Raw genomic sequence first — 25,923 nt, forward strand, 5'->3', positions numbered from 1 at the left:
ATCCTGTATCCACTAGCAGGCATTCCCCATTCCAACTCATAGTCCTAGATGATCAATGATCATCTTACAAATTTGTCTTTTTCTGTTTCATACAAATACAACCATACAATATGGTAACTGGATTCACTGGAATTTGGATTCTTCTAGTTAGCATGTTTTTGAAGTAAACGCATGTTTTAGTATGTATCAATACTTTCTTCCTTTGTATTGCCAAATAAAATTCCACTGTGAGGCCAGGTGTGGTGGCACCTGCCTTAGTATTCCCAGTGACTCAGAAGACTGAGGAAGGAAGATCACAAGTTCAAGGCCAGCCTCAGCAACTTAGTGAGACCCTGTTTCAAAATGAAAAATAAAGGGCTGGGGATTATGGCTCAGAGGTCAAGCAATCCTCAGTTTGGTTCAATCCCCAATACAACAAACAAACAAAAATATTGTACAGTCATACCACATTTTATTTATACATTTACTGGTTGATGAATATGTGGGTTGTTTCTTCTTTTTAACTATGATGAATAATACTGCTGTGTACAGTTTCTGTGTGTATTCATTCATTCATTCCCACATTTATTGGGAAAGAATCAAATCAAACTCTTCTGACATTTGAGATATCAAATGTTCCACAAAAGTTTGTCAATATGAGCCAGGCACAGTGGCACATGCCTGTAATCCATAGGCATGTGCCACTGCCTCCTGAGGCAGGAAAATCAAGGCCAGCCTGGACAACTTAGTGAGGTCTTAAACAACTTAGCTATCTCCTGTCTCAAAATAAAAAAGAAAAATGGCCACAGATATGACTCAGTAGTATACTATCCCTGGGTTCACACTCCAGAACTGGGGTAGGGTAGGGGGAGACTGTCAGTGTGAAACTCTTAAGTTAAGAATTAATGAAGTTCACATTCATTGTGTATAAAATATTATACTTCATTGTGCATATCAGAGTGACTGTAATTTAGTTTAGCCTGGTATGGTAGTGCATGCCTATAACCCAGTTACTTGGAAGGCTAAGGCAGGATGAATGAAAGTTTGAGATCAATCTGGGCAACTTAGTGAGACCCTGTCTCAAAACAAAAAATAAAAAGGGCTGGGATGTAGCTCAGGGATAGAACACTTGCCTAGTCTGTGTGAGGCACTGGGTTCAATCCTCAGCATCACATAAACATAAATAAATAAAATTAAAACTTAAAAAAAAATAAAGAGGGCTGGGGCTGTAGCTCAGTGGCAGAGTGCTTGCCTTGCACATGTAGGAGGCACTGGGTTTGATCCTCAGCACCACATAAAAATAAACAAATAAAATAAAGACATGCTGTTCATCTACAACTGCAAAAAAAATTTTTTAAAAATAAGAAAAGAAATTTGATTTATACTCATGCTATTTTTATTTTCTATAGGCAGTATTTGGCAAAGCCACAAGTCATACCCAGGCAATGCTTCAAAAAACTATGGAGCAAAAGAAATCCTTGGAGAAGGTATTTGCATTTTTAGCATAGACTTATTCAATCCAATAAGATTTAAATAGGATTTTCTTAAACTCACCATACTTTGGATATGCCATTTGTGCATACTCTCCAGATATGCTTCAATCTCTGATAGTCTTCCCTTTGGGAGCAATCTAAAACAGATTGTCACATGGGTAAAAAGTTAGTTTCTTTTATTTCTCCATTTATGATAGTTGAAAGCCTGCCAAATTGATACTTCCTGTTTTTCTTTCCTTTTTTATTCCTCTACTTCCTTGTCAGGGTCTGCATCTTTCTGGCAATAATAATAAACGACCACAATAAAAGTCACTAGGGATCATTCTAGATGATCACTTTTCTGTGTCTGTTGCACACCTGATAGGGCCATTTAGGCTGAGATTCCAGGAGTGAATTTTGCTTATACTGTCTGCATGGGGCAGGGGTAGGCACTGAGAAATCTGTGTGCAGTCCAGCAAATTTTTAACTCAAACAATTTGAAATTTTTTTTATATTAAATGAATTTTAAGTAAGCAAAATTTCTTTGAGTGCTAAAGAGGCATACCAAATGTCTTTTACAAATGTCAAAGACTCTTTTGAATGATCGTTTTTTCTTTTTAAACCATTTCTGCGAAATGATTAAATGAAATGATATATTTGTAGTAATTTTCCATGAAAGTGCTATTTTCTTTCCCTAGGAAATAAATGCCTTGCAGTGGGAAATAGAATTTGATCAGAATAGATTTAAAAATATAGAGGAATCTTGGACCCAAAAATATGAAAGGTTTGTATAATATTTTATTCTTTACAACACTGAGGATCACACCCAGGGCCTCAAAATGCACTGCTGGGCATGGTGGTACACACCTCCCAGTGACTAGGGAGGCTGAGGCAGGAGGATTGCAAGTTTGAGGCCAGCCTCAGCAACTTAGCAAATCCCTAAGCAATTTAGTGAGATCCTGTCTCAAAATAAAATGCAAAATAGGGCTGGGGATGTGGCTTAGTGGTTGAGTGCCCCTGAATTTAATCCCTGGTATCAGAAAAAAAAAAAAAAAAAAAAGAAAGAAAAAAAGAATCTTCAAAATGCATTAATTCAAATGTAGTTTAGGCTTTCTTCTTTAAGCTAACTGTAAATATTATAAAATTCTTACTGCTTAATGGTTCCTTGTTTTTTGTTACTCTTCTGCCTTTCTATTTTTTTTTTTTTAAATATATATGACAGGGTATGGTGGCACATGCTTATAATCCTAGGTACTTGAGAGGCTGAGGTAGGAGAATCAAGGCCAGCCTCAGCAACTTAACAAGACCCTATCTTAAAATTTAAAAATATATTTTAAACTCCTTTTTTCTTCAATACTGAGGACTGAACCCAGGGTCTCAGACATGCGAGGCAAGTGCTCTACCACTGAGCTACATCCCCAGCCCTTTAAAGCAGAAAAAATTATATTTAGGTTTTTATGTTCTAATTATAGAAACAAAATTATTCTCATTCAGGAAGTGATAATGTTTTAGTTATTTGAAGGGTGCTTTTTTCCAGACTAAACTGTGAAAATGCAGTTCTCAAAGAGAATCTGAAACTGAAAACAGAAGAAATTAAAATGTTAAAGTCTGAACAAGCAAGTAAGTAAAGTGTGGTCTTCTGATGATTCTTTTAAAATATTATGTTTAAAGATTAGTTTTGCAGGGCTGAGGTTATGGCTCAGTGGCAGAGTACTTGCCTTGCACAGGTGAGGCACTGGGTTCAATCCTTAGCACCACATAAAATGAATAAACAAAATAAAGATATTGTGTCCATCTATAACTCAAAAATATTAAAAAAGATTAGTTTTGTGTAGAGTATTATGTAGTAAGAACATATAATAGAAACAAAATGCTAGTATTTTTAAGTAATATGTTTTAAGGATAATCAAAGGAAGAAATGCATCATTGAGGTTTCTTAAATTTAAAATTTTATCAGCTCAAAATCCACCCAACATAAAATTTATCATTTTAAAAGAGAAATTCAGTGGCACTGACAATACTGTGTAGCCAAACCACTTCTATTTCCAAAACATTGGAGCTCTCCAAAGTAAAAGCTTGTACCCATTAGAGCTGGGAATAGAGCTCAGTTGGTAGAGTGCTTACCTTGCATGCACAAGGCCCTGGGTTCAATCCTCAGCACTATACACACACACACAAAAACCTTCTACCCATTAAACCGTTTCTCCTTACTCCTTATTTTTATTTAGTTTTAGTGTAAAGTAAAACAGTAGAGCATGATGCTTGAGGAACCCAAGTAGGAAAAAAAAATACACACACACACACAAATGTATGCACATATATAAAAATATATATCCATTATATAATGAAAATTAGAAGAGCATTAAAGTGGTACCAACTTTTTACAAATTTTTCAGAGAAGATGTTAATTCTCCCTTAGCAGAAACTAAGTGGTGGCTTGAAGGGGACAAAACAAGCTCTAAATCATCCCCCAGGACTGAGAGGCCTCTCTGTCGTGTGTGACAGAGGTGTATAAACATCTCTGGGTGAGATCTGCACACACAGATGGTGTTTCAGGCAGTTGAACCCATAAAGCTGTGGCCTGTGTTAGATTAGGTCAGTATAGAAGCTGCTACTCACAACCTCTCCTACTTCCCTGCCCCTACTATAGCATGAGGAGGAAGGTACTATTTTCTGCTCTCCAGCAGATAGCAGGATCCCTCATGTTCTAAATGTGTAGTTTGAGAGCCTCTTATGAAAACTTTTTTTAATATTTATTTTTTAGTTGTACTTGGACACAATACCTTTATTTTATTTATTTTTATGTGGTGCTGAGGATCCAACCCAGGGCCTCACATGTGCTAGGCGAGCGCTCTACCGCTGAGCCACAACCCCAGCCCATGAAAACTTTTAATAGGGAAAAATCTGGTAAAGTGTGGCAGCTGGTACATTCAACATGAATATAATATATGAGATCTCATCATCCATTTCTCCTACTATCTGCAGATTCTGAATAATTTGCCTTTACATGTGCCCTTTTTTAAAATCCTACAAATTTTCCCAGAGCCAACAAGGATCAAATTTGGGATTCAAAGTTAAGATGCTTTGGTATTAAAAATAACTTTTTTTTTTTTCTGGGTATGGTGGTGCATTCCTGTAATCCCAGCAATTTGGGAGACTGAGGCAGGAGGATGGCAAGTTCAAAGCCAGTCTCAGCCACTTAGCAAGGCCCTAAGCAACTTAGTGAGACCCTGTCTCAACATAAAATATAGAAAGGACTGGGGAAGTGGTTCAGTGGTTAAGCACCCCTGAGTTTAATCTCTGGTCCAAAAAAATTTTTTCTAGTATTGTATGTTATTTCACATGATACTTGCTATTCAATCAGTAGGTTTTTTGGACGGAGCCCCAAATCTGTCAGTTGTATATATGTAGCTCAGAAGAAATGACTATATCTGATCTGGTGTAGCCAGATTAGATGAGGCTAGATTCATAACTAACATTCTCCTATATGGCTTTCCTAGTTTTGAATAAACAATACTTGGAGGCCCTCGCCATACTTGATATAAAACAGCAGAAGATGGCTCAGGAAAACATGTGCCGGGATAAAAATGACTTTACAGAGGTGTCAGGTCTTGAGGTAGGTATGTATGTAAGGAAGTTGAACAGGTGGGAAGAAGATTTTCTATTTTCCTCTTTCTTGGTACCTGTTCAAAGATGGCACTGTACTTAGCAATTTGAGACTAAAGGTGAGAGAGGCCCAAGGATTTGCAGAGGTCAGTTTTTCACACCTTGCTGCTACCATGACCTTCAGGCATGACATTCTTGGACATTAAGGGTGTGCTGGCTGCTTCTCACCTCATTTATTTCTTATTTTTACAACTGCAGCAGAAGCTGTGTCAAATAGTGTCTCACTCCTGGGCAAGGGCTTACAATGTGAGAACTTTCACACATTATTTTATCTCATCTTTATAGTTGTCTCTGAGGGCTACAAAGTGGGTATTATCAGTCTAAAACTTAAACAAGTTCATTTACTTTCCCAAGGTGACGATATAGCCTGTGGTTGAGCCAGGATCAGAATGAAGATCTGCTAATGGTTCTAGTGTGGGTGTTTGGCTAGTGAGGTTCAAAAGTCCTGAGCTCATTTTTTTTTTTTTTAAGTGGGGATTGAACCTGGGAGCACTTTACCACTGAGCCACATTAACCAGCCCTTTTTATTTTTTGAGACAAGGTCTCTCTAAGTTTCTGAGGGTGGCCTTGAACTTGGATCCTCCTGCTGGGATTACAGATGTGCACCACCACGCCCAGCTTCATGTAACATTTCTGAGTATGCAGTCTCCTCAGAGGGAACTGGCAGTTAGAATGAAGGTGCATGAAAAATATAATTGTATAAGATTACCCACAGATGGGCTGGGGTTGTACTCAGTGGTAGAGCGCTTGCCTAGCATGTCTGAGGCACTGGGTTCAATCCTCAGCACTGCATATAAATAAATAAATAAAATAAAGGTCCATTAACAACTAAAAAAAATTTTTTTTTTAATTACCCACAGGCTATGTCTAAAGTGTACATAAAAAAATAAATGAATTTCTTGGTTTAGAACTGGATCCTGTCCTCAAAATAGCTCATTGTGTATATTCAAATATTCCAAATTCCAAAAAAAATCCATAATTCTGAAAAATTTCTGGTCCCAAGCATTTCAGATATGGTATACTCAACCTGTATAGCAGAAAGGAAAATAAAATCAACTGAGAAAAAATTCAGGAAATCTTCTGTTACAATCTTGAATAGGCTCCTGTTTTTTCTCCCTTTGATTCTGGATCAGATGCTTGAATAGTAGTATGTGTGGGTATGTGGGGGTGCCCTGCATTGTGTACAGCTAAAACAGTGTGACACTTAGTAACATGGGTAATGCTTTTGGGTTTTAAGCTTGCAATCCTTGGAGCCTGCCTTTGTCATGGTCCTGGAGGGAGCCCCTGTTCTTGTGCCAGAATGGCAGCATCCACTCATAAACTGGTTCTTCAGCTCAAAAACGAGGTATTGCATTATCACAATAGCAGAAGCTTTGATTCTTTTTCTATTAATAGAATAAATGGAGGTATATGCAGTAATTCCTCTTAGTAGCCTTTGGCTGTGGAACTTATAGTTAGCTTTATATGACAGCATTAATTTATAAATGAGATTTTGTTTACTTGATTCCAATATAAATAGTACTTGGTATGATATTTGAAGCCACGTAGTCATTTGCCTAAGGCAATAGTTAATGTTTCCTAAATTTGTATTTTTCTCAATTATATATGGTCTTAAAATTACTATAAAATAGAAGGAAAAGTTGTATTTATGCTTAATATCTCTAGGAATTAGTAACAGTAACCCTGATTAATAGGGAGATAAACGTGGAGATTACTTGAAAAGCAACCAGGTACAGACTTTGTGCCAGCCAGACTTAAGGGTGCACCTTAGCTCCAGTTATTTGCAGTGTGGGCAGGATGTCTCAGTTTTCTCTATTTTAAACAGAGGGTAGTAACTACCTTAGAGGGTTGTAGTGAGAAGAGGAAATGGAAATATTATGTTTAGCACAGTGCCATGAGTGTGCCACTTAATGAAGTGATAGTTGTTGTTATAATTGGGCTTTTATTATAAATCTTGTACATGACCCATAATTTTTAAAATGTTTTACTATTTTTTTTAAGGAATGGAATTCAGAGCCTTTAGAAAACATGGGCAAGCTAACAGCTAAACATTAACAATTCACTAAGAAAAGTATACATTTACATGTATCACAGTTGTGATAAGCTCTGGGAGGTATTCCAGAGGTGTTCAGTGGTGTTTGCTGTGGCCCAACGCCAAATTAAAATGCAGCCTTTGACATCTTGCCTTCTAATTCTAGTTGAGTCCTTCCTCCTGGGATTTGGGTAGTACACTCATAGAGCTTGTCTAGGGTAGAAAATTCCAAGAACTGGATTAGCAAATAGTTGAAAGGCGCCAAGGGGGAAACTACTGATAATCCAGATCATAGTAGGCTCTAGAATCAGCAAGTGGTAATTTTAGTTTAAGCAGGTAAACTAAATCAATACCAGCAATAGATCAGTATTAGACAGGGAGACTGCATATGTTAATTTGATTCAACATTCAGTACAGGCAAAAACTATTTTGGTTTTGCCTCTGACACTTCCTGAACTTTCTTTCAAAACCAGTTGGAACTTTTGCAGAAGAGTAAAGAAGAAGCTTACACAATGGCAGATGCATTCAGAATTGCATTTGAGCAACAATTAATGAGAAAAAATGACCAGGCACTAAGATTGACACAAATGGATAAAATGTGTAAAAAAGCAACGAAACAGATAAATTGGAAGCACCTTAAAGAGGATGGTAACTATGAATCATAATGACCATAAATAATGAGGTGTAAATTCAGTTGTTTTGGGTTATAATCAAAGTTGATGAAACACAGTTAATCCAGAGTAGATGAATAGAATTGAAATTTCACATGTAGTTGTTTGTGATTTATTTAAAAATTTGAGTTGGATAAGGTGTTGCACCCCTATACTCCCAGATGCTCTGGAGGCTCAGGCATGAGCATCACAAGTTTGAGGCCAGCCTTAGCAACTTAGCAAGTTCCTGTCTCAAAATATAAAAAGGGTTGGGGATGAAGGTCAATGGTAGAGTGCCCCCATATCAAAAAAATAAAAATAAAAAATTCAATAGTAGATATCAATTTCACTTGAAATATTTTTCCATCAGTATACATAAGTAATACCATATAAGTCAACTATTGTGAATTGTAGCTTCACTAGTTAACTTTACCCCTTCTTCTCTTGATGAAAAGGTAAGTGGCTTATAAGGATAATGAGAAGATAAGTAGTTAGAACTACGAAAGACAGAAAAGCAAATCATAAAAGCTATATCTTTAGAGTGTTCATCAGGTAGAAGTTAGGGCTACAGGGAAAATAGAATATCCCACAACTCTCATTTCCAAAAAAGGCGTCACATTGTCCTGAAATTAGATTCCAAAAGCGTCACTGACATAGGCTTTCAGAGTCCACTGAGCAAATATAAAAGCTAAATCCTCAACAATTATTTATTTTTGGTACTGGGGATTGATCCTGAGTTGCTTTACCACTGAGCTTTATTCTCCTTTTTATATTTTTTATTTAGACACAGGGTCTTGCTGAGGGCAGCCTTGAACTTACAATGGTCCGGCTGCAGCCTCCTGAGTTGCTGGGATTTTAGGCATGTGCCTCCGCACCTGGCTACAATAATTTATAATAAATACAAAATTAATATCTATGTCTATTTTCTATAATAATTCCTTTATAAAAGTTGAAGGTCTACCTTAATGTTTAACTCAAGGTAGGTGATTTTGCTAGGGGAAAAAAGCTGACATGGTCCGTGTATTTAGACTTCTAGCTAGGCATCAAAAGAAAACATAAAGAATTTTAGTTCCACCATGGACAACTGTTGAGAGTGATCTTCCTCAGACACTTTTCTTCTCAGCTAGGCCCTTGATAAGAGCATGATTTTCAAAGTGTAGACAGCTATGGTGTTCTGGGTTAAGTGAAGTCAGATTCCTTTGGAAATCGGATGTTAATTACTTTTTTATTCTGTTGGAAAAGGAATATTGAGGGAGAGAGAAGAAAAGGAGAAAGCAGGACCAAAGGAATCTTAGGAAAGCCTGTTACTCTGTCACCTGCAACAGTGGACCCAACTCTGCGGGGAGGTTGGGCCATTAGGATGTTGCTTCATAGACAAAATTGGGATTTTCTTAAGAGGTGGAGTCATATTCATTCAGCACTTGAGTATGTGCCTATTTTATATTCCAGAATTCTGCTTAATGTAAGAAGTAGGAAAAATCAAAATGTTTCACACACCACTCACTACAGCAGTTGACACCAAAAGTGTTGGGGATGTCCCCACACACTAAGCAATTGGTTCTCCCTTGGACATCACCCAACAGGTCCTGCAGTATAACTCAACCCTGACTGTATCTACTAACGTCAGATTCCACAGTGTAAAGGCTCAAGTCTCATGAGTTTGCCCCCATTCAGAGGCCAGTCAATAAAAGTAGGTTATTAACTAATATTTCTCAGTGAATTGGATTCCTTATGACCACCTCTGTGGGTTCAATTAGTTTGCTAGGATGGCTTATAGAACTCTAAGAAACACATTTAGTGGTTAATTATAAAGGATATTACAGGTGCTAGGGTTGTGGGTCAGTGGTAGAGCGCTCGCCTAGCATGCATAGGTTCAATCTTCAACACCACATAAATATAAATTAAAGACATTGTGCCAACCTAAAACTAAAAAATAAATATTAAAAAAAAAAGGAGGGCTGGGATGTATCTCAATGGCAAAGTGTCTGCCTTGCATTCGCAAAGCCCTGGGTTCGACCCCCAATTCCAAAAAAGACAAAAAAAAAAAAAAGATTAAAAAAAAAAAAGGATATTACAAAGATACAGATGAACAGCCAGAAGGAAGAGATGCATAGGGCATGTGGGGAGGGGCACAGAATGTCTGTACCCTTCTGGGACATGCTACCCATCAGGAGCCTGCACACATATTCAGCTATCCACAAATTTCTCAAACCCAGGCCTTTGGGATTTTTATGGAGGCTCCATTATCAGTCACTGGACATTGATAATCAACTCAATCTTTAATCCTTTTCCCATCCATGAGCACGAGCTCCTTCAGCCATTTTTTTCCTTTTACTTTTTTTTGGGGGGGTGGGTACCAGGGATTGAACTCAGGGGCACTCAACCACTAAGCCACATCCCCAGCCCAATTTTTGTATTTTATTAGAAACAGAGTCTCACTGAGTAATTGTCATTTTTAAGTGGCATCAAAATAAAAATAAAATAAAGGTATTGTGTCCATCTACAACTAAAAATATTTAAAAAACAATCATTTATGGCACAGGAAATTCAGAAGTAGGTAATATTATTTTCATTTTAGAGGTGAAGAATATGAAGCTCAGAAAACTCATCCAAAACTTCATTAGTAAGTTGGCTAAACAAGGATTTGAGCTCAGGTCTTTTTGGCTCCAGCGTTAGCATGGTTCAGAGGCCTCTGTGGTCTGCAGACATTTTTGTTGGGTCTGCATTGTTTTTTCAAATCATGTGGTTAGCGGCTGATATTTAACATTGAGAGATTTGCCATTCAATCTGTGATTTTGGCTACTCTGACATGGACTGCATTCTCTCACAGCCAACAGCTGGTGCTAAAGAGCAACTATGCTATAAAAAGGCAGGGCAGGCCCTGGGTTTTTCAGTGGTGGCCCTGTCACCTGCAGATGCCCTCCTGGCTCTCAAGTCCATGCTCCTACCACTACATTATCTTTTTCAGGAGACTCACATGTCCCAGTGGCCTCTTGAAGAGGACAATGTGTGGACTGATTTAGAAATTAATATTGGTTCACAGTTATCTCCTTACTGGAAATACTTCAATGAACACATTTTTGTCTCAGCTGTGTTTTCATGTTCTTTAGGAGATTCATCACAAAGGAGTAAGAAGACCTTAGGGCAGAAACTGTTGGATATGTTGCCTTCAGAAAACAGTTCTAAGAGAACTGAAGACCAGGATGATCCTCAAGCAGTTTTTAGGATGCTAATAGATCTGGTTAGTAACCTTTGCTTTCTTTTTATTAGAGGTTGTGGTTAAGCCAGTCTCTTCTGCCTCTTACTAATTCAGCACTTCATCTCTCTATACTTTTCTTTTATGCCCTTTTCCTATTTTAGGATAGCATTCTCCAAATTCATGTGACCATCTCCTTAACTCATGCTCTTTCCATTTCTCTTACTCATGTTTAAAGCTCCACCTCTGAAACTCCCTCCTTCAGCCAGCTCAGTCGCCTGCATTTACATGTAAGGCACAAATATCACTTAAGATTCAAGGCACTTCCTCACATACGATATTTTTTAATCTTTACCAAAACCCTGAAATTATTGTTATCCCCGTTGCAGATAAGATGTTGAGTGACTGAGGTGTTTTTAAATATACTTTAACTCTAAGGACTTTTAATACTCATTTGCATATAAATCTATAAAAACAATTTATGAATAACAATATTCTTTTAGAAATAAATGTTGATATATTGTATACACACACACACACACACACACACACACATTTCTCCTGCATCTAGATGACTTATAAAATTTTCAATAGAAGTAATACTATTTTGGCTGGTCACGGTGGCACACACCTATAATTCCAATGGCTAGGGAGGCTGAGGCAGGAGGATTGCGAGTTCAAAGCCAGCCTCAGCAACAGTGAGGCTCTAAGCAACTCAGCAAGACCCTGTCTCTAAATAAAATACAAAATAGGACTGGGGATGTGGCTTACTGGTTTAATGCCCCTGAGTTCAATCCCCAGTACCAAAAAAAAAAAACAAAAAGTAATACTGTCTTCTGTTTTTCTTTTTGAAAACAATCCTCAAATGTAGCATAATACTTAGGCATCAGGTGACAACTTATACAGATTGACTGGACAGATTTAGAGTTGAATATTTTGATAAAATATGGACACTCCTTTTTCTGATTATATTCTGACTTATTGACTAACCATTATATTTTTAATTTCTCTGCATGCAGTTAAATGATAAAGAAGAAGCGCTGGCTCATCAAAGAAAAGTTAGTTACATGCTTGCTCGGGCACTGGAAGAAAAAGACACTGCCTCAAAAGAGAATAAAAACAAAAATCTGATGAAAGAGAATTTTCTACTCAAAAACCTCTGGCCTAAAACATCAGAATTCTCTCTTTTACATGATCCTGTACATTCAAGTGTCCAAATTATTAATTCTGTGGGCTGCATTTGTTCAATTCAGCAACCTCAACTAGATCCAAATAACACAAGAACTCTTAAGAGAGCCCATTCTTTACCATCAGGTATTTCTTGAAGATGAACCCGCTGGAATTAGAACTGATTGATTTCCAAATCAAGAGACTTGGAGGCTGGGGATGTAGTTCAGTGGTAGAGTACTTGCCTGCCATGTACAGACCTTGGGTTCAATCCCTAACACCGCAAAAAAAGGCTCTGAAAGAGAATTGTATACATGTTTCTACATCTTGAGCAATAAATTGTGTTTTCAATGTTAAGAGGTAGCTTAATCAAACTTTTTCTATATTTTCTATAAGAAATTTACTACTATTCTATGTTGATGTTTTATTTATAAAGTTACATTATTAAATTTTATGAAGTTTTCAGTGTTTACCAATGTCTTGTAAACAAATTATTTGGGAGAAAACCAAAAATTACTTATTTATACTTATATAGAAAGTAGTTATTAGTATAATACTTATCAATAGTATTTAAGTAGTTTGATTGATTATAGGGGATCTAAGATTGGCTAAGTCAACAACTTAATAATATATGTTATGATGGTAGGACTCTGGCAGAAGTCATTGCTATTTTCAAAGCTTCTTTGTCAGAGTGGTAACATTTTTTTTTCTTTTTTCTTTTTTAGTTGTAGACGGACATAATACCTTTATTTTATTTATTTATTTTTATGTGGTGCTGAGGATTGAACCCAGCGCCTCACACATGCTAGGCAAGTGCTCTACCACTGAGCTACAACCCCAAACCCAGAGTGGTAACATTTTTTAAACAACCCTATACAGATCTGTCACCAAATCTACAAGATGCTTAATAGCTGCCTCTCTCAAGACATCCTGTGAGGTAGAGTTGATGGTTCAGGAAAGAATCTGAAGGATCTGAAGCTGCTTCAGGTGACACATCTAATCAGGGCCTGAGCAAAGATGAATTCTAAGGTTTAGGCTTTTAGCTGTCATGTGATTTTACATAAATCATGACCTGGATGTCAGTTTATTGAGATCACTGAAAAATGGCATACAAAGGGCAATTTTCTAGTCATACGTATTTTATTAATAGTGAGGTGTCACATACCACATTTTAGTCACTGATAGACTGCATATGCCACAGTAGTTCTGTAAGTTGATATTGGCCTAATGATACTTAGAGTTGTATTAGTTTGTATAAGCATTCTATGATGTTTGCAACAGATGGAACTTCCTGAGTATTTCCCAGAACATATCCCTCTCAAGTGATACATGAATGTACTACATTAGGAAACTGTGAGAATAAAAAAGAATACTTTTGCATTCCGCTGTCATGTATTTAAAAAATAAAAGCAATTAAAAAAAAGAGAATATTTTTTTTTAATTTTTATTTTTTAGTTGTTGATAGTCCTTTATTTATTTTACGTGGTGCTGAGAATCAAACCCAGTACCTTACACATGCCAGGCAAGTGCGATACAGCTGAGCCCCAGCCCCAGCCCGAGAGAATACTTTTTTAAAAAGCAAAAAGCTGCTGGGTGCAATGGTGTGCATCTGTAATCCCAGTGGCTCTGGAGGCTGAGGCAGGAAAATCTCGAGTTCAAAGCCAGCCTCAGCAAAAGCAAGGTACTAAGCAACTCAGTGAGACCCTGTCTTTAAATAAAATACAAAATAGGGTTGGTGAAGTGGCTGAGTGCCCCTGAGTTCAATTCCTGGTTCCCCCCCAAAAAAAAAAAGCTGAAAGTTTTATTTCCTAGTTCAGTCTGAATGACTCAGAAGTTTGGATTTGAGGGCTGGAGATATTGCTCAGTTGGTAGAGTGCTTGCCTAGCATGCACAAGACCCTGGGTTCAATCCCAGCACTAACAAAAAAAACAAACTCAGAAGTTTGGATTTAGGTTATGGATGGCATAATCTATTTGAAATCACTGGTTACTATTTTAGAACAAAGAGAAAATAAAGAATCATGTAAATACATTTATGTAACTTACCTTTGAAGCAACAGCATAATAGTCAGAGATGAGAAAACATGAAGGATTAAGAAAAGGTGTCTTCACAGATGTCTCCTAAATTCAAATAAGTATTTAGATTACCACTTTGGCAAAAGAAAGGATTCTATATTTAGAGAAGCTTCAGAAGATAGCTAAAGCTAAAGGAGCAGGTTACAAAATCATGTATGAAAATAAATAGCTTTCCTATACACCTGTAATGAATCTACAGAGAAAGAAATCTGAAAAACAATCCTTTCCACAATAGTCTCAAAAAATAAACTAGGAATAAATCTAACTAAGGAGGTGAAAGATATCTCCAATGAAATCTATCGAACACTTGAGAAATAAACTGAAGAAGACACACGATGGAAAGACCTTCCATATTCATGGATTGGCAGAATTATTATTATTAAAATGGCTATTATACCAAAAGCAATTTACAGATTCAATTCAATCCCCATAAAAATACCAATAATATTCTTCACAGAACTAGAAAAAATAGTTCTAAAATACATTTGGAAGAATAAAACACCCAGAATAACCAAAGCAATTCTAAGGCAAAAAGCAGTGCCAGAGGTATTACAATACCTGACTTCAAATTATACTACAGGGTTGTAGTAACAAAAATTGCATGGTAAAAAAAAATACTTTGGAATCAATCTAACAAAAGAGGTGAAAGACCTCTACAATGAAAATTCCAGAACACTAAAGAAAGAAATTGAAGAAGACCTTAGAAGATGGAAAGATCTCCCATGCTCTTTGATAGGCAAATTAACATTGTCAAAATGGCCATCCTACTAAAACTGTTATACAGATTTAATGCAATTCCTATTAAAATCCCAATGACATTCTTCATAGAACTAGAAAAAGCAATCATGAAATTCATTTGGAAAAATAAGAGACCCAGAATAAATCAAAGCCATCCTTAACAAGCAAGAGTGAAGCAAGAGTGAAGCAAGTGAAGCATAGTTTAACCAGACCTTAAACTATGCTACAGAGCAATAATAACAAAACAGCATGATATTAACACCAAAATAGAAATGTAGACCAAAGGTACAAAATAGAAGACAGAGACAAACCCTCATAAATATGGTTTTCTTATACTAGACACAGGCATCGAAAACATACACTAGAGAAAAGATAGCCCATTCAACAAATGGGACTGGGAAAACTGGAAATCTACATGAAACAAAATGAAATTAAACCTCTCTCACTCTCAGTCTGCATAAAATCAACTCAAAGACTTAGGCACTAGAACAAAGACCCTACGCCTAATACCATAAAACTTCCAGAATAAATGAATTCAGCAGGATATAAAATCATTACCCATAAACCAAATGCATTTCTATACATAAGCAATGAAGCCACTGGAAGAGAAATTAGGAAAACTACCCAATTCACAATAGCCTCAAAAAAAACCAATAAAATACTTGGGAATCAAAAACTGCATGGTACTCATATAAAAACAGACACATAGACCAATGGTACAGAAGGTACTCAAGTAAACCTACACATCTACAGGCATCTGATCCTTGATGAAAATGCCAAAAACATACACTGGAGAGAATAGACAATTTTTTCAACAAAGGATGCTTGGAAAACTGATATCCATGTGTAGAAAAATGAGATTAGATCCTCTCTCGTCCTGTACAAAAGTCAATTCAAATGAATCAAAAGAAGTAGGAATTAGAACAAAAACTAACCAACTCCTAGAAGAAAACATTTCAATACTCCAATATATAGCACAGGCAACCACTTATTCAATGGTAACCCTAAAGCTCAGGAAATAATGCTTAGGGGTAATAAATGGGATGGCATCAAATTAAACAGTTTCTGCATAGCAAACAAAACAAGAATGTGAAGAGAACCAACAAAACAGGGGAAAATCTTGCCTATTTTTCTAACAGAGGATTAATAGTCAGAGTACATAAATAATTCAAAAGACTAAACACCAAAAAACCAAATAACGCAATCAATAAATGGGCAAATGAACTCAACAAACACTTCTCAAAAGAAGAAATACAAATCGCCAATATATACGCGAAAAAAATATTCAACATCATTACCAATTAGGGAAATGCAAATCAAAACTCAACACTAGTCAGAATGGAAGTTCTCAAGAATACACATAATAATAACAACTGCTATGGAAAGCAGTAAGGGTTTCCTCAAAAGGCTAGGAATGGAACCACCATATGACTCAGCTATACCACTCCATGGTATTTATCTTCAAGAATTTAAAGTCATCATAGTACAGTAATATAGGCATACTCATGTTTACAGCAGCACACTTCACAAGAGCCAAACTATGGAACCAGCTTAGGTGTCCATCAACAGATAAATAGATAAATATATACACAATGTGGGGCTGGGGTTGTGGTTCATTGGTAGAGCACTCGCCTCACACGTGTGGGACCCTGGGTTCGATCCTCAGCACCACATAAAAATAAATAAGTGAAATAAAGGTATTGTGTCCAACTACAACTAAAAAATAAATATTTAAAATATATATATAATATATATTTAATATATATAATATTATATATATAATATATAATATTATATATTATATATAATATATATTTTATATTTATATATCCTGAAATTGTCATTTGCAGGAAAATAAGTGGAACTAGAGACTATTATGTTAAGTGAAATAAGTCAAACTCAGAAGGTAAAGGGTTGTATGTTTTCTCTCATGCAGAAGCTTAGAGAGGAAAAGGGAAAGAAAGTTGGGGGCAGATCTCATGGAAATCAGTAAAGGGACCAATGGATGGGAGGTGGGGAGAGAGGAAGTACTGGGAAGTGATACTGGCCAAGTTATATTGTTATAATGCATACATATATGTAACAACAAATCCCATCAGTATATACACCTGTAATGCACAATTAAAAATGTGAGCCAGGCATGGTGGCGCACACTTATAATCCCAGTGGCTCAGGAAGCTGAGACAGGAGGATCCCGAGTTCAAAGCCAGCCTCAGCAATGACAAGGCTCTAAGCAACTCAGTGAGACCCTGTCTCTAAATAAAATACAAACTAGGGCTGGGATGTGGCTCAGTGGTTGAGTGCCCCTGAGTTCAATCCCTGGTACCTAAAAAAAAAAAAAAAAAAAATTAAATAAAAAACAAAAAGTGAAAAAAAGTACAAACAACAAAAGCTGGAGAGGTTAGAGAAAAAGGAACAATTTTATACAGTAAGTGGGATTTTTAAATTAATATAACCACTATGGAAATAAGTATGGAGCTTTCTTAAGACTACAAATGGAACCACCAAATAACCCAGCTATACCACTGCATATATATCCTAAAGAATTAATTATACTACAGTGATACAAGCATACTCACGTTTATAGCAGCACAATTCACAACAGTCAAACTATGAAACCAGCCTAGGTGTTCATCAATGGACAAATGGATAAAGAAAATGTGATACACACACACACACACACACACACACAAAATGGAGTTTTATTCAAACATAAAGATGAATGAAATAATGTTATTTGCAGGAAAATGGATAGAACTTGAAAACATAATATTAAGCGAAATAAATGAAACTCAGAAAGTCAAGGGTTGTATGTTTTTTCTCTCATATGTAGGAGCTAGTGAGAAAAAAGGAAAATGGATGGTCTCATGAAAATCAAAGAGAGACCAGTAAACTAAAGGGATGAGGGGGAAGGAAACAGAGGTGAAAAAAGAGAAATAATGGGGAATGATTTTGGCCAAACTATACTGTTGTGTTGTGTGCATACACGTTACAAACAAATCCCAATATTATGTACAGCTATAATGCACCAATAAAAAAAAGTGAAAAAGAAAAATACTTGATATTCCAATGTTTCCTTTTTTCTATATATTATCATATATATATATATATATATATATANATATATATATATATATATATATATATATATACTTTTTTTTTTTTTGAGGGACACACTACCACTGGGCTATATCCCCAACCCTTTTTTTGTATTTTGAGATTAAAGTCTTGTTAGGTTGCTGAAGCTGGGCTCAAACTTGAGATTCTCCTGCTTCAGCATTGGAAGTAGCTTGGAATACTGGTGTGTGCCACCTCAAACAGCCATGTAATCAATCTTTTTTTTTTTTTTTTTTAAGTGTGGATAGGCTGATTTTATTTCATTTTTTTAGTGGTTCATGGACCTTTATTTTATTCATTTATTTATGTAGTCCTTTATTCATTTATATGTGGTGTTGAGAATCAAATTCAGTGCCTCACACATGTGAGGCAAGTGCTCCACCACTGAGCCACAACCCCAGTCCCATATGATCAATCTTGTTTAATAATACTTATCATTTACTTTATAAGGAAAACAGTGACTTGAAATTACATAGCAGTTCCCAAGCTTTTGGATTATCATCTTATTTTTACGTCGGTGTGAGCAACTGAGACAATGTCTCACAAACAAAACTGGCCTGGGATCTGGATATGTGACTTAGTGACATAGCACTTGCCTAGCATGTATGAGGCCCTGTGTTCCATCCCCAGCATGGGGGTAAAATAAAATATAAAAACAAAAACATACAACTGCCACTTCAAGGATTTTCATCACAGCATTATTTGTACAAGTTAAAAAAAATGGGGGGGGGGGCTAAATACCTAAATGCTTGCCCCAAATGTTTGTTCACAGGGTAAGTAATATGTATCTATACAGCTAATGAAAACAGTGAAGTATACCTACACATATCTCCAAAGAACTACTCCACAAATGAAAAATAAGCAATACTGAAAAAAATTCTATGAAGCTCATAATTGATTCAGCTAGGATTTTATCATATACAGGAATTTCTTTTTTGTATTTAGTCTTGTATAGATACCTTTCTTCTTTATGTAGCAATGGGGATGGAAACATGTATACTTTACTACTGAGCTACACACCTAGTCCTTTTTGAGACAGGTTCTCCCTAAATTGCCAAGGCTGGCCTCAAATTTATAATCCACCCTGCCTCAGCCTCTTTGGTCATTGGGATTACAGGTGTGCGCCACTCCTGGTTCTGATATATTAAATGGCTATTAACTGCTTCTCTGCTTGCAAGAACAAATGATTCTAAATAGTACAAAGGTCTATCAATACAAAAATGTTTATGTAAGTTAGCTGGGCGCGGTGGTGCACGCCTATAATCCCAGCAGCTCTGGAGTAGGAGGCAGGATAATCAAAGCAAGGCACTAGGCAATTCAGTGAGTCCCTGTCTCTAAATAAAATACAAACTAGGACTGGAAATGTAGCTCAGAGGTCAAGTGCCCCTGTATCAAAAAAATTTATATAAGTTATAACATAACTATGTAATGGAGTTATGTTTATATAGTGTGATCCCTAAGATGTAGCAAATAAATAAAAGCAAAATGCCCTCAGACTCCTTTGACCTATTATTTCCTAGTCTCTTCTCTTAGCTGTGTGCTTTTCTGTAAGTGCCATGTACCACTCTTCCAAGGGAATACTTACAATTTTGTTGCAGTTGTCAATCAACTAACTCAGTACAGCTTTGGAGCCAGCCCATTAACTCTTTTTTTTTTTTTTTTTTTAAATATTTATTTTTTAGTTCTCGGCAGACACAACATCTTTGTATGTGGTGCTGAGGATCAAACCCGGGCCGCACGCATGCCAGGCGAGCACACTACCGCTTGAGCCACATCCCCAGCCCCAGCCCATTAACTCTTAAGTTTGACTTTTCCTGTCTTGGATGAAACAATGGGTATGGAATTCTTGGCTCCTGAATGGCTGCATAGCGGTCAGATGATGCAATGTAGATATACAGGACAGCTAAGTGTCTATGAATGTGATCATTGGGAATAGGAGTGAAAAAAAAGACCTTCTTTCTCCCTTCCAGACTGTTTTGAGGCATGGTTTTCAGTCTGCTGGTGTAGATGCAACAAACTGATAATTACTTGAAGAAATATGGAAATATAATTAATTGAAATGTATATACTTTATGACCTCACAATTATAATTCTAAATATGTACATTAGAGATATTTATGTATATGCATAAGAATATTGCCTTTTCTATTAACTTTGAAAAACTGAAAATGACCTAAATGTCCATGTGGCAGAATTCTAAAGATGGGTTTCTCAAGATTCGTATTCCAATTATTCAAAAATAATCTAGGTAGTGCTTTGAAGGGGTAATTAAACTCCTTAGTAAGTTTAATATATGGATAACTCAATCAGGGGTTTATTATTATTTTTTTTAAAGCAGTTTTCTCTTTAGGTAGTATATGAAGAAATCAGACAAGCTCTTTAAAGGGGCATGTGATGCCCTTGCTGAATTGTGATGGTGAGTGCCATATGACAAGGCATATGAGTGGCCTTAAGAAGCTGAGAGAAGCCACAGGTTGGCAGCTACCAAAAGCCTGGGCCAGCAGAGCACCAGAATTAGAACCATAAGAACTGCATGAACTTCATAACAAATTCTCACCTAGAGTTTAAAGGAGTTTTAAAAAACAAAACAAAAAGACCTCTGGCATACTAAGTTAAAGGGACCTGAAAAATAGCAGGTGCAAGAAGATTACTCTTTCATACTGTTTCTTAAAAGAAAAAACAAAGAGAAGAAATTCCCATATGAAATATGCAAATCTTAGCATCAAAGACAAGAAAAGTTGAGGCTGAAGGAATTCTGTAAAAAAAAAAAAAAACTTTGGTTATATACTTTTGTGGTTTTGGTCTCACAAATTGAACTCAGGGGCACTCAGCCACTGAGCCACATCTCCAACCCTATTTTGTATTTTATTTAGAGACAGGGTCTCACTGTTGCTGAGGCTGGCTTTGAATTCACAATTCTCCTGCCTTAGCCTCCCAAGCTGCTGGGATTACAAGCATGCACCACCTGGCCCCTTTTTTTAATGAGGGCTCCCATGCCAAGTAAGTCTTCTATTACATTTCTATGCTTTTCCCTATTTATCTATGTCAATCTTATTCTGGAACCCAGCTGAGACCCTACAAAAATGATAAAGTTTCCTGCCCCTACAGCCTCCAAGTTATAGCCCACCTGACAAATATCTTGGCTTTCACCTTCTGATATCCTAAGCAAAAATAGCTAAGCCATGCCAGATTGACCTCAAAACTTTGGGATATAAATCTGTGTTATGTTATTTTAAACTACTGTATTTATGGTTTTTTTTTTTTTTTTTTTTTTTTTGGTGGTGCTGGGGATTGAACCCAGGGCCTTGTGCATGCGAGGCAAGCAATCCACCAACTGATCTATATCCCCAGCCCTTATGGTAATTTTCTTCATAACAGTGGAAAAATACTGCAGTCCATATATAGAGCATGGGTAAATACTGTTGCATACATGACAATTAAATCAACTACATATACACACACACACACACACACACACACACACACACAAGAGATATACATATATATATGTAATCATGGAAAAAATTAAAGTTTCAAGTAAAAAAAAATTCATTATGAGATACAGACTGTCATTCACATATAATTTTGAGATCCTAAAGATTGCCATACATAGTTATTCATATTACTACATTCACTCTTAAGGTTTCACCAATGTGTTTTCTTTTAATATTTATTTTTTTAGTTACAGATGGACACAATGTCTTTGTTTTACTTTATGTGGTAGTGAGGATCAAACCCAGTACCTCAAGCATGCTAAGCGATCGCTCTGAGCCACAACCCCAGCCCTCACTCATGTGTTTTCTTTTTTTTTTTTTTTTTGGTATGAGGTCTTTCTATTTTGTCNNTTTTCTTTTTTTTTTTTTTTTTGGATGTGTTTTCAATTCTGCATTTCAAAGAACCAAACTTATCTCATTTCTGCACTCAGAAAAACTAGAATTAATTTTTTTATTTTAAAATACATTTAATAAAAATAACTGACAGTTTTACATATTTTACACCTGTAGAATATTTACAAATTCACTTCTACAGTATTTACTTAATACTTATTATTTTTCCATTATTTGCTTTTTGAACCATTTCCTCCAGTAACAGAATATCATCCTGGAATCTCTGTAACTAAAAAATTAACTTCTTGGGCAATCCTCCTAGAAAGCAAAAAGAAAAAAAAAAGTGTTCACAGTTAGTCTTGTAGTAATTTTAACCAGTCCTTGCATTCCAACTCCCATTATTTAACTTACTGGCACTTAAACATTAAGCATAGTTTATACTTATGAATGTGTGAAAGGAGGAAGGAACTCACAGATAGCTCTCATAACTCTGAGGTATACTAAACAAACAGTTAATAGCACATTTTTTTCTATTTAATGCAACTTAAAAAAATAGCCAACCCTGGCACAGTAGTATACAGCTGTAATTCCTGCTACTTGGCAGGTAGATCTGAAGTTGAAGCCAGCCTCAACTTCAACCCTCAGCAAATTAGCAAGACCCTGTCTCAAAATATAAAAATAAGAATCATGGAAGCAGCTCAGTGGAAAAGCACCCCTGGGTTCAATCCCCAGTACAAAAAATTAAAGTTAATACCTCATAAGCTACAATTCTTAGCTTTCCTTCAGTCACTAGCTATATATGAGCTCTTTGGAGTTCTCTGAATTCATTCAATTTCTTATAAAAATGGGAATATTTACCTTGTTCCAAGGCCTCAGTTCTTTTCCGTTTTGTTGCCATGGCTGGGTTTGACTGTTCCTTTAAAGTTTCCACAGGACAATTTGGTCTTGGCAGCTGACATCCAGGGGTTGGTCCTGGACGATTACTGAAGTACTTAGTTTTCAATGCCTTTTCAAAGATACCAAAGTAAGGTTTTTAAGTGAATATCTGAACTGTGTGCAGGAAAATCTACAAATGCTCAAAAAATTAATGCCCCAAATTTCAGGGGGCATTAAAAATACTATGTGATTGGGCTGTGCCTGTGGCTCAGTGGTACAGCACTCACCTGGCACACTTGAGGCACTGGGTTGGATCCTCAGCACCACATAAAAATAAAATAAAGGTATTGTGTCCACCGACAACTAAAAATACATTTATTAAAAGTATTTGGACACGCAAATAAATCACTACAAGTAACAATCTAGCATTCTAAGATTATTAATTTCGTTACTTTAAGAAAAAGACTGGCGGGGCTGAGGCTATATATAGCTCAGTGGTAAAGTGCTTGCCTTGCATGTGTGAGGCACTGGGTTCAATCCCCAGCATTACATAAAAATAAAGAATCCCTCGCTCTCTTCTCCAGTCTCTTGTCTTCCCTTGCCCTCCAGTGCTGCCATGCCCTGTTCTAAAGAAGTAACCCCCACTCCCCCAACAAAAGGCCCGGCCTGCGGAGGCGGGCGGCTTGGGACTCCGCTTTGTAGGTCTATGGGCGCACGCTACAGCCCCGACCCTGGGGACCGCGTGGGCCGCAGGCTATGACCTGTACAGTGCCTATGATTATAAAGTACCACCTATGGAGAAAGCCCTAGTGAAAACATTTGAGACAGCTCTTCCTTCTGGGTACTATGGAAGAATAGCTCCACATTCTGGGTTGGCTGCAAAATATTTCATAGATGTAGGAGCTGGTGTCATAGATGAAGATTATAGAAAAAATGTTGGTGTTATTTAATTTTGGCAAAGAGAAGTTTGAAGTAAAAAAGGGTGATCAAATAGCACAGCACATTTGTGAACGGATTTTTTTATCCAGATATAGAAGAAGTTCTAGTGTTGAATGATACTGAAAGGGGTTCAGGAGGTTTTGGTTCTACTGGACAGAATTAAAATACAGGCCAAGTATAGAAAAATGTTACTTTCTGCTTAGTGTTAGTATTTTGCACGACTGTAAAGCTAGCTTTAGCTTCTAAAAGTTTATTTTCTTATGATAAAGGAAAGAGTTTCTTTGTTAGTATCACATGGAAACTTTCCAATATTTTTTCAGTTTATAGTTGTATGTAAATCTGTGGTAACCTAATGCAAAATTTTTAAAATCAAACGTACATTAATCTCACATTTAAAAAAATATTCAATAAACGATATCCTTTCAACTTAACAGTAAAGAAACTGTGTTTATATACAACTAAATATTAAAAAGAGAGAGAGAGAGAGAGAGAGAAAGAAAGAAAGAAAGAAAGAAAGAAAGAAAGAAAGAAAGAAAGAAAGAAAGAAAGAAAAGAAAAGAAAAAGACTCCCCATAGCTGAGTGGTAGAGTGCTTGCCTAGCATGTGTGAGGCACAGGGTTTGATCCTCAGCACCACATAAAAAAATAAAGTGTCCATTAACAACTAAAAATAAGGTCAGGCACAGTGGCACACACCTGTAATCCCAGCATTTTGGGAGGCGGAGGCAGGAGGAGCATGAGTTCAAAGCCAGCCTCACCAATTTAGCCAGGCGCTAAGCAACCCTATCTCTAATAAAATACAAACTAGGGCTGGGGATGTGGCTCAGTGGTCAAGTGCCCCTGAGTTCAATCCCTGGTATCAAAAACAAAACAAAACAAAACAAAAACAAACCCAACCAAAAATATTTAAAGAAAAAACAAACAAACAAACAAAAGGCTCACTTCTAATATTCCACAACTGAATGCTGACACTAGTAAGATATTATCCATTTTGGTTCTCTAAACATTATGAAATATATATAGTTCAAAACGCACTTGCTCAAAGAGAACTTCAAGTTGGTTACAACATCCACATATATTCAAATTCCAAATCATACAAATTCTTAAAAGTAAGGCTTTTAAAAACTTGCATTTCTAAAAGTATTACTTCCAAGTCACAGCAGTTCTATAAGGAAATTAAACTAATTTTGGACTAAGCAGAGATCTAGGAAAAAAAGAGTATATAATTTTAACTAATGCAGACATCCATGAGATAAAACCCACTCATTCCCTGCCCCTTCAGAACTCCCAGGACCAAGGACTGAACTCAGTTCCTTGTGCATCCTAGGCAAGTGCTCTGCCATTTAGCTAAATCCCCAACCCCTAAAACCCATTTTTAAGGGTTCTGTTGGGCTGGGGGTTGTAGCTCAGTTGTAGAAAATGTATTTAGCATGTGCAATTCAAACTCCAGCATAGGAAAAAATATATATATCAAAATACAACCCAATCTAACAAAATCCCACCCAAATTCATTATTGTGACTAGTACTTTTCTGTAAAAATACTATTAATGGGGCTGACTCAACCATACAGCGCTTGCCTTGCATATATGAGGCACTGGGTTCAATCCTCAGTACCACATAAAAATAAATAAATGAAGTAAAGATAGTGTGTCTATCTTTAAAAAACCCACTACTAATGAAAATAACTTTCTAGATAACTGTACCTAGTCTCTTCTGATGTAAATAATATATAAGAGTAAAATGGCATCAATAAGTTTACTTCTTTGAAATTAGAAGAGAAATTCTAATGGTAAAATACCCAGTATGTATATACTAATGTACCATGTACTGTTAAAAAGAGAAGGTTTATTTATTAGCAGGGCACAGTGGTGCATGCTCATAATCCCACAACTTGGGAGGCTGAGGCAGGAGGATCACAAGTTCAAAGCCAACCTCAACAATTTAGTGAGGTTCTAAGCAACTTAGCAAGACCCTGTCTCAAAATAAAAAATAAAAAGGGTTGGGAATGTAGCTCAGTGGTAAAGTATTTCTGGGTTCAATCCCAAATACCGAGAGAGGTGGGGAAGAATGGAGGGAGGGGAAGGAAGGAGGTTTATTTATAAAAGTAAATGCATTAAACAATGATTTGGTAGTCTAATGTGATTTGAAGACTTGTGATGCTTTTTTTTTTTTTTTTTTTTTTTATTTTT

The 25,923-nt window shown here is 36.4% G+C and overlaps 2 protein-coding genes and 1 pseudogene across 5 annotated transcripts in view; 2 read left to right on the forward strand and 1 right to left on the reverse strand.

The window, feature by feature from the left end:
* The window catches only part of Ccdc125 (coiled-coil domain containing 125), a 30,356-nt gene extending 16,814 nt beyond the window's left edge, over window positions 1-13,542 (forward strand). For 3 of the 4 annotated variants that reach the window (XM_015482277.2, XM_015482276.2, XM_048806071.1), the window contains exons 5-12: window positions 1,389-1,466; window positions 2,150-2,235; window positions 2,989-3,071; window positions 4,952-5,067; window positions 6,355-6,462; window positions 7,623-7,797; window positions 10,910-11,040; window positions 12,015-13,542. In XM_015482277.2, the coding sequence (XP_015337763.1) occupies window positions 1,389-1,466; window positions 2,150-2,235; window positions 2,989-3,071; window positions 4,952-5,067; window positions 6,355-6,462; window positions 7,623-7,797; window positions 10,910-11,040; window positions 12,015-12,320 (1,083 nt within the window). In that variant the 3' untranslated portion in view covers window positions 12,321-13,542. The remainder of the gene's footprint in view (window positions 1-1,388; window positions 1,467-2,149; window positions 2,236-2,988; window positions 3,072-4,951; window positions 5,068-6,354; window positions 6,463-7,622; window positions 7,798-10,909; window positions 11,041-12,014) is intronic. The other variant, XM_048806072.1, reaches the window with a different exon arrangement.
* An 8,481-nt stretch (window positions 13,543-22,023) lies between these two features.
* Cdk7 (cyclin dependent kinase 7) overlaps window positions 22,024-25,923 on the reverse strand; it is a 34,841-nt gene continuing 30,941 nt past the window's right edge. The window contains exons 10-11 of the mRNA XM_015482166.2: window positions 22,778-22,925; window positions 22,024-22,237 (exon numbers count right to left, since the gene is read on the reverse strand). Coding sequence (XP_015337652.1) covers window positions 22,209-22,237; window positions 22,778-22,925 — 177 coding nt within the window. The 3' untranslated portion in view covers window positions 22,024-22,208. The remainder of the gene's footprint in view (window positions 22,238-22,777; window positions 22,926-25,923) is intronic.
* Window positions 23,412-23,897, forward strand: LOC107139432 (annotated as a pseudogene).

Source organism: Marmota marmota, unplaced genomic scaffold (assembly GCF_001458135.2).
Source record: "Marmota marmota marmota unplaced genomic scaffold, marMar, whole genome shotgun sequence".
Taxonomy (NCBI): Eukaryota; Metazoa; Chordata; class Mammalia; order Rodentia; family Sciuridae; genus Marmota; species Marmota marmota.